Source organism: Aureobasidium melanogenum (genome assembly GCF_000721775.1).
Source record: "Aureobasidium melanogenum CBS 110374 unplaced genomic scaffold scaffold_8, whole genome shotgun sequence".
Classification (NCBI taxonomy): Eukaryota; Fungi; Ascomycota; class Dothideomycetes; order Dothideales; family Saccotheciaceae; genus Aureobasidium; species Aureobasidium melanogenum.
The window spans coordinates 309,011-324,225 of NW_024470060.1; the positions used below are offsets into that span (position 1 = coordinate 309,011).

At 51.6% G+C, this 15,215-nt stretch overlaps 7 protein-coding genes across 7 annotated transcripts; 3 read left to right on the forward strand and 4 right to left on the reverse strand.

Annotated features, from left to right (window-relative positions):
- Positions 1 to 559: 559 nt before the first annotated feature.
- Positions 560 to 2,996, forward strand: M437DRAFT_47253 (uncharacterized protein; the record flags this gene model as incomplete). Its single annotated transcript, XM_041021421.1, has 2 exons — positions 560 to 897; positions 962 to 2,996. 2 exons carry the CDS (start codon positions 560 to 562, stop codon positions 2,994 to 2,996), a joined length of 2,373 nt encoding a protein of 790 aa, XP_040880472.1.
- Positions 2,997 to 3,414: 418 nt separating this feature from the next.
- M437DRAFT_65423 (uncharacterized protein) lies at positions 3,415 to 5,080 on the reverse strand (the record flags this gene model as incomplete). The annotated part of the gene is made up of 2 exons (XM_041024583.1): positions 3,415 to 4,874; positions 5,059 to 5,080. The coding sequence occupies 2 exons, from the start codon at positions 5,078 to 5,080 to the stop codon at positions 3,415 to 3,417; spliced, it is 1,482 nt and encodes a 493-aa protein (XP_040880473.1).
- A 385-nt stretch (positions 5,081 to 5,465) lies between these two features.
- On the reverse strand, positions 5,466 to 7,381 carry M437DRAFT_83840 (putative MFS transporter; the record flags this gene model as incomplete). The annotated part of the gene is made up of 7 exons (XM_041028002.1): positions 5,466 to 6,068; positions 6,123 to 6,138; positions 6,190 to 6,391; positions 6,485 to 7,049; positions 7,102 to 7,173; positions 7,224 to 7,233; positions 7,302 to 7,381. The coding sequence occupies 7 exons, from the start codon at positions 7,379 to 7,381 to the stop codon at positions 5,466 to 5,468; spliced, it is 1,548 nt and encodes a 515-aa protein (XP_040880474.1).
- A 475-nt stretch (positions 7,382 to 7,856) lies between these two features.
- On the forward strand, positions 7,857 to 9,375 carry M437DRAFT_65425 (TMS membrane protein/tumor differentially expressed protein; the record flags this gene model as incomplete). The annotated part of the gene is made up of 2 exons (XM_041024584.1): positions 7,857 to 7,907; positions 7,966 to 9,375. 2 exons carry the CDS (start codon positions 7,857 to 7,859, stop codon positions 9,373 to 9,375), a joined length of 1,461 nt encoding a protein of 486 aa, XP_040880475.1.
- Positions 9,376 to 9,893: 518 nt separating this feature from the next.
- On the reverse strand, positions 9,894 to 10,325 carry M437DRAFT_83842 (mitosis protein dim1; the record flags this gene model as incomplete). Its single annotated transcript, XM_041028003.1, has 1 exon — positions 9,894 to 10,325. The coding sequence occupies one exon, from the start codon at positions 10,323 to 10,325 to the stop codon at positions 9,894 to 9,896; it is 432 nt and encodes a 143-aa protein (XP_040880476.1).
- Positions 10,326 to 10,821: 496 nt separating this feature from the next.
- On the reverse strand, positions 10,822 to 12,042 carry M437DRAFT_47185 (translocation protein; the record flags this gene model as incomplete). The annotated part of the gene is made up of 3 exons (XM_041021403.1): positions 10,822 to 10,937; positions 11,031 to 11,648; positions 11,703 to 12,042. The coding sequence occupies 3 exons, from the start codon at positions 12,040 to 12,042 to the stop codon at positions 10,822 to 10,824; spliced, it is 1,074 nt and encodes a 357-aa protein (XP_040880477.1).
- A 503-nt stretch (positions 12,043 to 12,545) lies between these two features.
- M437DRAFT_74709 (uncharacterized protein) lies at positions 12,546 to 13,160 on the forward strand (the record flags this gene model as incomplete). The annotated part of the gene is made up of 3 exons (XM_041026288.1): positions 12,546 to 12,549; positions 12,612 to 13,091; positions 13,147 to 13,160. The coding sequence occupies 3 exons, from the start codon at positions 12,546 to 12,548 to the stop codon at positions 13,158 to 13,160; spliced, it is 498 nt and encodes a 165-aa protein (XP_040880478.1).
- Between the last annotated feature and the right edge of the window lie 2,055 nt (positions 13,161 to 15,215).

Below are 15,215 nucleotides of genomic sequence, written 5' to 3' on the forward strand. Positions count from 1 at the left end.
AGTCCCCAGATGTCGGTCATCTGGCATACATGAATTAAGACGTACAAGGCAGGGATGGTTTTATTTTAATCAGGCGTGGACAAGCCGTTACACCACCCATCCGATTACAGTAACAAAAGAGATTTGAGATAAATGTATGTGCTGGCAAGCGAGCTCAAGGGTTCGAACTGGGAGGTGAGCGGTTTGTCACTTTTTGCATTATGTTCTTTGTGATCACAATGGCTGACGTGTGAAGGTGTGCGGAACTCGTTTCTTCACTTTACATCTTCGAGGGAGACAATACATCAAACATTTTCTGGACAACAAAACAAGAAGTTGCAAAGCAGACATTGTGTATTGCAAAACAGCACATTCTGTCTTGCTGCATCATTCTGGAACGCGCTTTCTTCGTTTCTTTCCAAGAAATTTGACACCCGAGTAAACACACGTTTGTTGACTCCACTCGACTTTATCCTTATTTCTTGCAATTGTTCCATCAACTTCCGTTTCTAATCGGGCTCGACAACGTCTTCTTGAAAGCGGGCTCCCTCTCTTGCTCCATCAACTTGATGTGGTCGATATGGCGCAAGTCAAGATACTGAAGAGATCTCGAGATGCGGTTTCGTGTTCCAGCTGCAAACAACGCTACGATTTGATCGAAGCGCTGGACCAGCATCTGGAAACATCATTGACGGGCCGCCGCATCTGTCGCAGAACCAAAGCACCGGCGTTGATCGTTTGCATCGAATGCGAACGCGACTTCCCCAGTGTCCAAGAACTCAAACAGCATATTCAGAACTCCTTATTCCATCACCCAGAGCTCTCTGAACCCACTGGACGAGTTGTCTTCGTCGGCCGACTTCCTGCCAATGTCAGAGAACGTGACATTGTAAACACATTGTTCGACGGCTTCATTGTGTCAGTAGCCACCAACCATATTCTCTGTCCTTCATTCGAAGGTATCACTGACAACAATGAGTAGTGAAACTACATCTATTCGCACCCATTGTCCTCATTTTGACAACTTCGCCTTCATCACTTTGACGACAGCCGCCGAAGCCAATCGTGCTGTCAAAGTACTTCACAACAAACGACTCTTCAACCAGAAAGTCATTGTCTCACTGCAGCGGCCTAAAAAAGATCTTACAATTCAAGCTTCTGGCCCAAAACCACGCTCACGCATCCTTAGTATGGCCCCCAGCTACTCGTCTACCAAGTCTCCTGCCATGGCTTCTGGCAAAGAGAATACCGGACCGCTGCCTCCAGTCAACATGCGGCTTCCACAAAGTGTGCCTGCCTATGCACAGCCTATGTCTCCACCCTTCGACCCTCGAATGTCTACGTTCCTCTACAATACAACCTCTCCTGTTGTCTACAACCAATATTATCCAGTTCTACCTTATCATCCTCCAGCTCCCAACGGTTATGTACAATCTGGTCCTATCGCTTCATTCAGCCCTGCTCCTGTAAACCACAACCTCAGATACCAATCCCCACCAAGTTTTGTGCCCAACAGTACTTTGCCAGCTACCCAACCTCCTCCCCAATCATCGACAGAACAACGTCCCTGTCGCCAACGTGGTCGACGTAAGCAGTTCCCACCTCAGTACGACGGCGCCTCGAACTCGCCTACTGCATCGCCTCCAATCGTTATCGAACCCGAAAACACAATGGTTCCTATCACCGCCGACACCAAATACGACTCAGCCGTTCAGACGTCTTCCTCTTGTACTACTTCAACATCTTCTATGGCTTCAAGCACGAGTTCTCCGTACTGCGACGACCAGACATGGCCCCCGCTCGTCTCATCTGGTCCTGTCACTGAAGCCAGAGCTTGGACATCGTTCCATGATGATCAATATGATGACGCTTATCGAACCCTCGTCCAACATTGCCACGATACCAACTCTCTGGTCGCGGCAGGCTTCAACATAAGAGAGCCTACCATGCCACCCCTCGCCGATCTCAGAGCCAAAATTAAGTGTAGGTCTTGCCGCAGTTCTCGTCAGCATCTTGATCGCTTGATTGCAGAATCAGGTGTGAGAGGCTGTCCGGTCGCTAAGAACGGTATGCACACTTTTGGCGGCATCTCTCATTTGACTTCACTCTACGAAGATTTTGAGCATCCTCCCGCAGTCTGTCCCTCATCGCTTATAGGCAAGCGTCGTGCAATTGCACTTGACTGTGAGATGGCAGGCGGCAGAATTGGCGACGGTCTTGTGAATCAGGTGATCCAGCTAACTGCTATTGACTACTTCAGTGGTGAGGTGCTGATCTCGGCTCTTGTTAAGCCCACCTTAGTCATCCAACAGTGGCGTACCAACATTCACGGCGTGAGTCCTAGCATGATGTCTAAGGCTGTCAACAACGGTACTGCTTTAGAGAATGTGTTTCACGCTCGCGAACTCTTGTTCTCTTTCATGAACAGCAACACCATTCTCGTTGGACATGCTCTGCACAACGATCTGAACGTTCTCAAAATCGCCCATGACCGCTGCGTCGACTCGGAGATATTGGCCAAGGTTGCTATCGACAGAGCTAGTCACAACAATGGCGTTGGATTGAAAAAGCTGTGCGACACTCTGCTGAGCTTGAGCGTACAAAGAACGGCTTTCCACTCCTGTCTCGAAGACACATTTGCAGCCAGAGAGGCTGTCATCTACATGGTCTCACATCCTGAGGAGCTGTCTGTATGGGCACAGGCCAAGCAGAAGGTGATCGACGAAGAGGCTGCTAAGAGAGCTGCCGCAAAACAGGCAAAGGAAGAAGCTAGAGAACAGGCTGCTGCCAATGAGGCTAGCGAGAGAGCTGCTCGCGCGGATGATAAGCGGGTTAAGGCAGTCCTCACCATGGCCATGCCGGCACTGGTGCCTAATCCCGTCAATGAGATCCCAGATGAGCTGCAGATGTACAGAGGTCCTTCTGTCGGCAAGAAGCAGAAGGGAGGTGCTTGGAAAGTGCTTGACTACGGAGGTGATAGAGGTTCTCAGATAAGGCATGGGAAGAAAAGAAGGTAAGAAATCAAGAGATGAGAAGGTAGCTTAGCTCTGAGCCAGTACACACTGTGCGTCTCGGCTTCACACGAATGATGAAATGATCGCCCTTACCAGCTCAGATTGATCCAAGTCCAAGCAGAGGTTTGACAACCATTTCAGTCTTTCACGGTGGGAGATGCAACCCTGTTCGCCCGAGTGAGAACGCCTGAAGAGAGCCAAAAGCATTCGCATTTTTGTAGTATCCACCCTTGACTTGTACACGAGCAGTACAAATTCAAAACTGCCCCGAATAACCAGTTCCAAAACATATGAGCAGCCTACCGTATCCCCAAACACAACCAAACACTCCACCCAGCAGACCCGGTCAAACAAGTAAAAATTGAAAACAGAAAGGAGAAGGACAACAGAAAATAAACTGTAGCCAAGCTCTAATTATTAATCAAGCAAGTCTGTGATGCTCGTGATCCTCGCTTCCAACATCACTGCCCACATCAGTCCAACTGCCAGGCGTCAAGACACCATCAGGTTCACTCTCATCACCACTATCCACACTTTCTACCTCGCCAAAGTCGATCAGACTCATTTCGCTAGCTGCTACGCTGGCAGAAGCAGAGGCGAAGTCGTCGGTGGTAGAGGAAGCAGACGAGAGTGAAATGGCGTCACGTTCGACTTCGGGGGATGAAAAGGTGGCGGTGGTGGGCGTTTGTGGTTGTTGCTGTTGGGTGGAGACCGCAGCAGCTTCGTGGACAGGGTCGTAAGGTGGGATGACCATGGGTGCAGGGATTGTTGCTGGGCGACGGGGAGTGATTAGGGGCGATGCAGTGTACAATTCCTCGTCGGTGTAGTCGGCAGCAGATCTAGGGACGACAGGGGCGGAAGTGAGGTTTGTCGGCTCCTCTTCCTGCTGCTCCTTCTGTCTCATCTTCTCGACGTCGGCCAGACTAGCAGCGACAGCGGCGGCAAACTCCTTGTCCCGCTGCTCCTGCTCTGAAGCACGAGCTTGACGGGCAGCTTCTTCGCTTTCTGCTAGACTGATCGACATGGCGCGTACCAGTTGTTCTTCGAAGCTGAGGTTGGTAGGCATGTCATCGTCTGAGCCCAACACCGGGATTTGTCTGACCGAGGGCTCTTTTTGTGTGACAGGCAGCTTGCGAAGCTTGTTTGTGTCTTCGATGGCAATCTTGGGAGGTACTGGCGGCTTTGGTGTTGGTGAGCGTGAGTCGAGTGTACCTGAGAGTTCGAACTCGTCGCCGAAAGGGTTTGCGTAGCGAGATCCTGAGTTGAAAGCTGTCTCTACTTTGGTGGCTTCTGGGACAGATATGCTTCGAAGAGACTTGGGCTCATCGGTGGGTACTGACGGGAGGTCAAGCATCTTCTCATTGAACTCCTCGCCTTCTCTTTGTGTGTCCTTCTCATCCGTCTTCAAGGAACCGTCGACGTTTACGAGCTGATCAAATGTCGGTGAAGAGGGTGTCTTGTCTGACAGTCCTGATAGACTCCTTCTCAACTTCTGTTTCTCTTTGAGATCGAGCATCTCTTGATTCCTCTTGGCCAGGTACTCTCTACCCAACCGCCTCCTCTCCTCGGCTTCATCAGGACTCTGCGGTGTGAGGCTTGTCCTGTTTCGTCTAGTAATCGAGTCGTCCGTAGTCTCTCTACCAGTAGCCCTAGCGATAGCATTTGCCGTGCCGACAGCTTCTTCGCGAGTCTGTGTAGGTAAACGTCCTTCGTAGGCAAATGCTTCTGCCTCTCGTCGTGATTGCGGGTCAAGTTCATCTCCAAAGGTGCGGAGAAACTCGGTGATCTTGCGTCGTTGTTCTTCCACCCATTCCTTAACTTGAGGGTTCTCATACACTGCGATCCCGACAGCGGCAAGTATGGAGAGAGAAATCAAGATTCCTATAAGTCGGGTCAGACATGTCGCATGGACGTGAGTGAAGCTGACAGTAGCATGACTTTATCACGAGACCACTCTATCGAGCGAGCAAATATCGATAGTCGAACATGAGAACAAGAACATATGTAACAGGGAAAAAATCACAGGAGAAATAAGAGATGAAAATAAAGAGCGTAGATCACATACCCTTGGCCAGTGGTGCGGGCATGTTGGTCGATTTACAGTATCGTCGAAGTGGCGAGTTGCGACCGACTCGAATCCTGCCCAAGAAGCTGCGGGTTCACAAAACTGAGATCTTGGGAAAGAACGACACGGAACTACAAGCCTGATATTCAGAATTTGAGGCAGGTGGGATGAGAAGAAGAAGTCCATGGCAAATAGGCAGCTACATAAGTCGAAGTCGAGCTACGCGCCACACCCTCGGTCGGATGCGGGGAGGCAAACTCAAAGGCAATGTGGCTGTGAAGATCATCGAATTGAGTCCATTTGAGTCTAGAAAATCTATTGTAAACTGCATCGCATATCTCAGATAGTGAAAGTCATCGCTTGTAAAACAAAAGGGGCCAAGGCTAATATGCTGGAACAAGACAGTGCTAAGGTGAGTGGTCCTCGTACAACTTCCGTTGTTCCTTCTTCTCCTTTGTGTCCCGGCGAACACACCAAAGACTCCATGCGATACCCATAATACTGGCGACAAGTGTGATCGTATATGCCTGAGAATAGCAAGACTTGCCATCATTGCAAATGCGATGGTGTCCGTCTGCTGAGCCCGAATGGCTATCCAAGATGGCGCCATAAGCCGTGTTGAAAATGTTACCTGAGATGACTGGCGACATCGTCATGGCACCCCAATTGATTCCAAGCCCCGGTGCACCAAATGCATCAGCAACAAGAGCAGGGAAAACGCCAAAAAGTGCACCGTAGCCAAGCCCGGTCACACTTGACAAAAGATACAAGTGGGTGGGGTTTTCGATCGTAAGTCCAAAGACTTGGGCGACGGTAAATATCAGTGACGAAGCGACAATTGACCAGTAACGAGAAGAGTGGAGACGTTTGACCACAAAGTCCGATCCAATACCGGAAGACAATCTGCCAACGAAGGAACCAATCGAGAGAATGCCAACATGCATCAACTGGCGAGACTGAATGAAGTCGTGACTTGCGTTTTCGTCGTAGTGGTGCCAAAGTGTTTTGGCCTAAAAGTTTCAATCAGCTTTCGATCATCACTGTCCAGTCAGAGGGTTTCTCACGTTATTTCCAATATTGCTAGGAAGAGGTCAGCCATGCCAATGAACGCCAGGACGAAGGAATACATACTTGATAGTCATCAGGCCGACTCCGCACAACAAGCCAAGCAGAATAAACAAATTCCAAAACGAGGGGCTCTTTGCGAGCGCCCACCCTGTGATATCTTTCTTGTGTGAGCCTTGGGTCTGAGATGTCTGGGATTCGTCCACAGGGGTTTCCTCAGCGCGTGAGACCAGAGGTGACGTCTCATCTGTTTGGGCATCTTGAGTGCCTGGAGAGATGAGCTGGGTGCCTTCTCACGGTTGCGACGCAGGAGTAAAACAAGGAAAAGCAGGGATGGACAGCGGGAGATAGAAAGACTTACTGGGTTCACCCGGGAAATTCGAACCGCTTCCATCTCTGCTGTGGCGACCTGACTGAAGATCGTGAGAGTTCTTCCTGATGCGTGGAGGTCGAGTCTCATCTTCGGTAGGCACGGCTTGGTAGGGAGAGGACGGAGGCATCAATCGCATGAAGAAGCTTCCCACAAATACCATGACAAAAGTACCGATGGCCAGCATCAGTAGATAGTCTGCTGTATCATTGGGAAAGGCGAAACTGCCAATCAGAGTAAACACGAAGGCGCTAAGGCCAAAGCCACTCAGAGGGAAAGCGGTGGCAGTTCCTCTGTGATGCGGCCAATTCGTCGCGGACACCTTGATCGAACCGGCAAATGCACAACAGCTTCCCATGCCAGTAAGGAAGCCAAAGAAACAGAGAGTAGGAAAACTCATAGATCCGGGACCCTTTTGGTAGGCCGAATATAGGGGGAAGTAGCCGCATGCCAGCGAACAGGCACCAATGAGAATAGCCCACCTGGGACCTTTTGTGTCGATCAAGATGCCAAAGGGAATACCAGAGGCGTACATGCCAATGTTGCCAGCGCTACCCTAGTATCACTCAGTTGCAGGCTCTTACTATGATTCCGAGATGAAATCTCACGATAAGGTTGCTTTGGGTAGCGGATAGTTTCATGCGCTCGGCGTATTGAGGACCCCATGCCGAATATGCGTACTGGTTGAAAGGTCAGGATGATAGGAGGGGTTTCGAGGTTGTGTACTAACGTTTGTTCCACTGTTCACAGTCAGATAAGGATACTCGTTCGGAGAAATGTACAATGGGGCAAGCAGTAGCAAACATACCAAGCAAGAGCTACGCCAGTGGCAGCAATGACGGAGATGACGCGCGACTTGTAGTGCGCATTCTCGTCGCGATCTTGCATGGCGTATCAGAATAGTATGAGTAGCAGAGGCACGATGTAATGCTAATCAAGCATGTGCCGAGTCCTAAAGGGAGATAACGAGGATGATTCGATATGGGGTCGAATATGGTCGCGGGGTGGATGGCTTGTGGCCGGAGAATTGAAGGTCAAGACGGAAGAAGCACAAGAGAGCAAGAAGGACAAATTCGAGAACGAGAACAAGCACAAGTGCAGGTCATGGATAGCAGCACCCGGGATGAAAGGAGGAGACAGGCTGGCCTATCGCGGACCCAAAGAGGAAAGAGCAATCGCCGCGTCATTGCCATGTCCGCGAATTGCGCACTGTCCGCCGACCGTTGCGACCGCAACCCCGGACGTCGAGCGTTCAGGCACCGCGGCGAAGACGAGGCAGGACCCACTCTCCTACAATTACACACTCACTTGTACGAGGTTGCGCCTGCATTTCATTCACATCTTCGACACTGAAAGAGTCGCCATGGGAGCCCTCTTGTCGCTGCCGCTCTTGGCCGTCCCCTCTGTGGGCTCGGTATGCCTCCCCTCGCGCCCACATTCTTGCGCCACTTCAAGACTGACATGGTATACAGCTCATGACCTTCGCCGCCAGCTGCTGTGGTGCCGCCACGTGCTCCGCTGTCTGCAGCGCTGCTGGAAAATGTAACAACAGCATGGCCACCCGTATCGCCTACGCCGTCATTCTGCTGCTCAACTCGCTCCTGTCATGGATCATGCTCACCGACTGGGCCGTCAAGAAACTCCAACATGTCCTGCTCGACTTCGCTACAATCTCCTGCAACGGCAAGGCCTGCTATGGCTTCACTGCTGTCCACCGTATCAACTTCGCTCTGGGCTTTTTCCACTTCATCATGGCTCTCCTGCTTATTGGCGTCAAGAACACTCGCGACAAGAGATCTGCTATCCAGAACGGCTTCTGGGGTCCCAAGTTGATCGCCTGGATCGGTCTCATTGTCATTTCCTTCTTGATTCCCGACGGCTTCTTCATCGTCTGGGGCAACTATGTCGCTCTGGTTGGCGCTGTCCTGTTCCTGCTTCTTGGACTCATTCTCCTGGTCGACCTGGCTCATAGTTGGGCTGAGTACTGTCTTGAGAAGGTCGAGAGCACCGATTCTCAATTCTGGAAGTCGCTTCTGATCGGCTCCACCTTGACCATGTATCTTGGATCTATTGTCATGACAATCATCATGTACATCTTCTTCGCCGGCTCTGGATGCTCCATGAACCAGGCTGCCATCACTGTCAACCTAATCTGCTTGTTGATCGTCTCAGTCATCAGTGTCCACCCTTCAATTCAGGACTCTAACCCTCGTGCTGGTCTTGCCCAGGCCGCTCTCGTCTGCGTTTACTGCACCTACCTGACTTTGTCAGCTGTTGCCATGGAGCCCGACGACCACCAATGCAATCCTCTGGTACGCGCTCGTGGTGCTCGCAGAACTACCGTCATCATGGGCGCCATCCTTACCTTCTTGACCGTGGCCTACACCACAACTCGCGCTGCCACTTACGGCCTGGCCATGGGCACTGGAAAGCCTGGCGGCTACCATCAGGTTGGCGAGGGCGACCACGAGCACGGTCTTGTCGCCACACAGCCCTCGTCTCGTCGCGAATTGCGTGCCGAGGCTCTTCGCGCTGCTGTTGAATCTGGCTCTCTGCCTGCCTCGGCTCTGGACGACTCTGACGACGACAGCGACGACGAAGACGAGTACCCTGGCAAGCACCCTCGCGACGACGAGAAGAACGCGACCCAGTACAACTACACCTTGTTCCACATCATTTTCCTGCTTTCCACAGCATGGGTTGCGACATTGCTGACACAAAACGTTGGTGGCGATTCACTTATCGAAAAGGGCGATTTCGTGCCTGTGGGACGTACCTACTGGGCGTCGTGGGTCAAGATTGTCAGCTCATGGGTGTGTTACGGCATGTTTGGTTGGACGCTCGTGGCGCCTGTTGTGCTCCCCGACCGCTTCGACTATTAAAGAAGTGTGTTGCCGTGAGATCGTAGATTATACCCCAATTTCCCTATTTATATCGCATCAAGTTATGCTATTGTACAACGCTTTCTGTGTTCTTGTAATCTTCTCACTGTAGACCTGGGACGCTTTGGTGCTCGTCAAATGTCAAAATTGAATTGCTTTCGTTATCATAATTGTTTTCTTCTCTGATGACTCCCGTAGGATTTTCTCCATGTTTATGCTGCCGTAGTGCTCGTCGCAGCAGCCTTAAGGCTCCCGGGCGGTAACGTGCTGTAATGTATAGCATAACGAGGATAGCCAGAAAGCAGTTCCATCTCTCTTGTGCTCAGTCCGAGTTGTGGTTTCTTGCAGACATAGAGTCGTTAGTGGATTGCCCACGAGGCGACCCTGACATACAGAGAAGTTGTGTCGAGTCGAAGGATGAAGTCGTGCAAAGCCGTTCGAGGAAGCTGGTCGTGACAAACGGTCGAGGAGAGGTCGTCCGTGATGAACCTGTAGAAGCTCTGTGCCTCCGTCTCACCCTAGTACCTGTATCTAGTCGAGTAATCCTTAGGACTAACAACCAAACCCCGTCCTTTCTTAGCACCCCTATAAATCGTCTCAATAATATCAATCAACTCCTGTTTATCCTCCAACACCCAGTTCAACTTGTTGTTGTTACCAGTTCCAAAATCACACATCATGTGTTTGTTGCGGAAGAAGAACATGATGGTCATGGGATCGTAGAGTTCGTACATCTGGTTGAAGTCGGGCACTTGGTCGAGGTCGCACACGTAGACGACGGCAAAGTTTTTGACGCGGTCGGCGATGCGGTAGAGGACTTCGTCTTGGCGCATGCAGTCTTTGTCCCAGTCGCGGCCGAAGCGGATGACTACCAGGCGGTCTTCTTCGGACATGATGGCTTGGTCGACATGCCAGCCGCTGTTGAGGTGGGGGAGGACGACGGAACCCATGGTTGTGGTGGATGAGAGGTGCTGAGTTGTGGCTAGTTGGTGGATGTGATGGTTCGATGGTGGTTTGGTAGGACGAAAGCGTCGCGCCTTGTTTGGATGTGCGAGTGCGCAACCTGTTTTGATATAACTGTTGAGTGAAGATGGGCGAGAAGCGCAGAGAAGCTTGCAATATGGGTGAGTAGACGTGTAGTGACGAGTCTGCCTTGTGGTTGTTGCCTGGTTAGGGTTAGAGTTGGAGGAGAAAGATGGAAGAATCCAGAATGACGATTTCCATATCAGAAAAGCTCAAGCCCCGACCACCAGGGTCTTTCACATGAAACCTTCACTTCGAAACACAGCCACTTCATACTGCACAACATCACAATATCAGAACACTGTATTAAGACAGAAGCTGATCAAAGTTCCGTCAGTTTGGGATTCATGATAGACTAGAATACACGCTACCACTTTTCATGGCCTTGGAACAGGGCCACCCTCGCAACAAAGTTGCATGACGTTACTCGTCATCAGCTTCCTCGACGCTAGCAGCCATAACTCGCTGCTTAGCCTGGCCTTCTGCAACTTGTGCTCCTGATGTACTCGTGGCCTCAGCAGCGGGCTGCGTGATAGGAGCTGAGATGTCCTCCTTGTGCACATGTCCGTCATGACCATGACCGTCATCCAAGATTTCTTGCACTCTGTCGCCCATCTCGGCAATCTTCTCACCACCTGCCTTCGCTAAGCGCTTGGCCTCTCTTTTTGCCTTCTTCTGTTCCTTCTTTGCCTTCTTGTCCTCCGCTGTCTCCTGCCAGCCCCACACTGGGCGGAACGAGTCGAAGAAGCCTACATCCTCGAAGAGGTTGGGGTATAGCCAGAGACCAGGAGGTACAGTAAACATCGTGACGAGGAATAGGATCAGTCTGAAGATGGCCATGGCGAAGAAGAGACCCAGCAGACCCAGACAGCCCATCGAGAGGTACCACACACCGATGCGCAACTTGTAGGGCCAAACGGGGAAGAAGACGATGGCGAGAATCAGAGCAAGAGCACCAACAGCATAGAGCTTGGTCTTCCACTGAGCACCCTCGTACAACCAGACGTAGTGGAATTCGTCGCGCGCCTCTTGCTGCTGCTCCACCTTGACAGTCCAGAGACCCTTGACACGCTTCTTCTTCTGCTCAGGTGGCTGTTCGATCTTTGACACACGAAGGGCAAGGAGAGATAGAGGAAGCAGCTTGAATGTGTTTTCGGCACTTGCGCGATCGGTGACGGGAGGTAGAAGGGGGTTCTTTGCGCGCGCTTTTTCGTACGCGGGTGATTCAAGAGCACGGATTGCACGTTTGACTGGTGGTGGATGTTAGAATATTTACAGGGCAATAAGATGCGGTGTTGAATTACCTTTGAACATGTCCTTGCGCTTCTCCTGGAAGACACAAGTACGAACCTTAAGGTCCTGGCTCTGGAGGAAGTTGGCAACAGCAATGGCCTCGGGCTTGGGAGGGCCAGGGGTGATGGGCTGCTGCTGGCCTTGTTGCTGCTGCATCTGCTGTTGTTGCATTTGTTGCTGGCGCATTTGCTGCTGTTGCATCATGTGTTGGCGCATGGCCTGAGCCTTGAGCTGCTCGACGTATTGTGGGACAGTCATGCCATTCTTTTGCGCCTCGATGGCCAGTTGACGCTGCATAGCTTGGATCTGCTCGGGAGTGGGTTGCTGGCCGGGCTGGAGTCCTGCAGGCATCAGGTTGATCTGTGGTTGGCCAGGCTGAGGTTGACCCTCTTGCTGCGGCGGCTGCTGCTGTTGCGCCGGTTCCTGAGGTGGTGCCGACATGTTGAAAGAATGGGTAGTTTGAGATTGGTGAAGTTCGGTCCAGACAGAGTGTGCAAGACCTAGGTAAATGTTCAAGTGAGTGAGTCAGTGAAGCAGAATGGCGTAGAATCAGAAAGTCGAAAAGTCGCCCGTTGTCCTCTCTGGCAGTGGCTCCGTGTCATCAAGAGGCAGGCACCAAATCTGAGACGCTGCCACCTTCCCATCCCGCAAGCTTCGACTCACTTCCGCCGTCCGTGCACGCAGTCGGTTACAGCCGCACTGCTTCGCTTGGCGCACCTCTGCATTTTGTTCCAAACTCGTCTGCGCAAAACTTCTTTCCTTTCTCTCTTTGCGACGATCAATATTGACGACAAGATACCCTTTGGGCCCCCTTCGAATTTTTCAAAAGAGACCGACTACCTTACGTACTAGCCATGCGTAAGTATCGTCCTTTTGAATTGGCAGCTGCAAGAGCGCCTGGCTGATGTAAATCATTGTAGCTCCCAAGATGGACCCCAACGAGGTGAAGGTGATCCACCTTCGTGCCACCGGTGGTGAAGTCGGTGCCTCGTCCGCCCTCGCCCCCAAGATTGGTCCCCTCGGTCTCTCGCCCAAGAAGGTCGGTGAAGATATCGCCAAGGCCACTGGCGACTGGAAGGGTCTTCGCGTCACCGTGAAGCTCACCATCCAAAACCGTCAAGCCGCCGTCTCGGTCGTCCCCTCCGCCTCTTCGCTCGTCATCAAGGCCCTCAAGGAGCCTCCTCGTGACCGCAAGAAGGAGAAGAACATCAAGCACACCAAGTCCATCCCTCTTGATGAGATCATCAACATCGCCCGCACCATGCGCTTCAAGTCCTTGGCCAAGGACCTCAAGGGTACCGTCAAGGAGATCCTCGGAACTGCCTTCTCCACCGGCTGCCAGGTCGATGGCCGCAGCCCCAAGGACGTCTCCGACGACATTGAGGCCGGCGAAATCGAGAGTGAGTTTTGAACTTGCCGACCTGACTTCCGACATTTCGCTAACAACATCTGCAGTCCCTGAGGAGTAAATGTCTACTATGTAGCACTCTAACGGAATCTTTTACGCGCTCAAAAGTTTTGCGCTTTTTCTTCAGTGATGATACCCAACGATTTTTCTACCTTTTTCACATTGTGCCTCGTGCCTCTGTTTCCTTTCTGCCCTTGATATCTCCCTCACAACACTCAGTTTGCCAACACTCTGGACTTTACCCATATTTGCCGTGGTTCAGCCCTATTTTGGTGCAAACAAGACGTATCTTGTCCTACTACTCACCGGGATGCTTCCTCTTCGGAGCGTGGGCATACTGGTCCATGTTTAAGGTCAACATCTCTTCGCTTGTACACACATCTTAGCATAGCACAATCAATCCTATGCAGTCATGCCATCCTCAACCACCATGCAGTGATCTGCACCGCGTAACAGCACTGTTGCTTGTACCTTCAGCCTCATGTACTCGCCACTGCGCGGCTACGTGCGAAAGGCTTTCCCTTGTGTCTCAATAATCTCCCAATGTCTTCTAATGGCAATGGTAATTTCGAATTATAGTCATCGGATCGCCAGTCATTCGGACATCGAGCATTAACGCACAGCGTTCGAGGAAGCGTGGCTGCTCGAGTTGGTATGACCGGTCTGTACGACACGAATTCCACCAAAGTACCAGCGCCAGGGATCATGCGTGTTCATGCAAGCCACAAAGGCTCTAGTCTTGTCTATCAACATCACATTAACAAAGCCGGCCACGCTACATGAGCCAATCCATCCTTCCCCGACGCTGACAGGATGAGTGAGTTCGGCTTGAAACAGGCCAGCTTGCCGCAGAGTGGCAGGTTGAAACGCAGGTCGGTCGACAGGATGTTGGATGTGTTCAGCAGCAGCGCAATCTGCGACGGTCCACGGTTTACAGTCCTCGGAGGCTTTTGATGGCTCGCGAGTGCCACACACGGGCCGTTTCTGTTGGTTGGCGCATCCTACGCCGATCGCAAGCCCTGGGGCTCTGATTCGTGTCTTTCTCCATACAAAGACTCCACCTCAGTCGTATCTAAGACTTGCACATGCCCGCTCCCTGCCGAGCACGCCCCCGTCGCGTTGCTTCCTTCGTGTGTTGTTTTTGAACAAAGATTGCTGGCCCGTTGAACAGCACCTTTTCCTGCTTCTCTCCTAGGGTAGCAAGCGCCGCAGATTAACTGGCTGCATCGACAGGCGGCGGGCAACATCTCATTCCTCGTCCTTCGCTTCCGAATCACTCCCGTCCATCTTTATCTTACGTGACATATCTGCACTCCTTCCCGGGTCCAGTCACACGTCTTTATTGCATGGGCCCCGTCGGTTGCCCGCATACATAATCTGCAGTTGTCCTCATCTGGGGATCATTTCCCTTTTCCTCCATCCTGGTTATTCTGAATCCGCTCTGTCAGCTCCGAGTCGCTGTTTCGAACACGACCTGTCCAACCCTTGCATTCCCAGCTTAATCAACGCCTCCTTCCGCCCTCCGCTCTCTCGGATCATCTTTCTCACATCTGCATGTCCTATGTCGCTTTGAGTAATCGTTACGCTGCTACAAGAGTTATTGTTGGAACGTTGGTCAGAAGCCTCTCTGTGTCGGTGTACATGAATGGCAATGTCGTGCCTTAATTCGAATCCACTTCGCAAAGGCATAGGCACAGGTGCACTTCGGTGATAGTCTTTCGAGGCACGCTGTGCTGTCAGACATAACAACAACTCTCTCCCTTCTTGAATATGGACGTCGCCATGTCGCCGCGGCCTCGGCCTCCAAATACCTCCACCTTTGACTACCCCTACGCCCACCACCAAAAATACCACGATGATTATTTCTCGTCCGGTTTACACACTACTCGATTTGCACAGCCTCTCAGAAGTCCGTACGGTGGCTCAACCTCACGGCCCATGTCTTCTGAAAACACTTTGAGGAGGAAAACACCGAACGGAACTCTCAACGGCGCATATGAAAGTAGCAATCATGGAACACAACCTGCAAAGCACATGGTCGTTCATCGACAAGACAGTATGCATCCTTACTGTCAGGCACCACAAATGGCTCACATGGATTCTATAGTCAACCAGC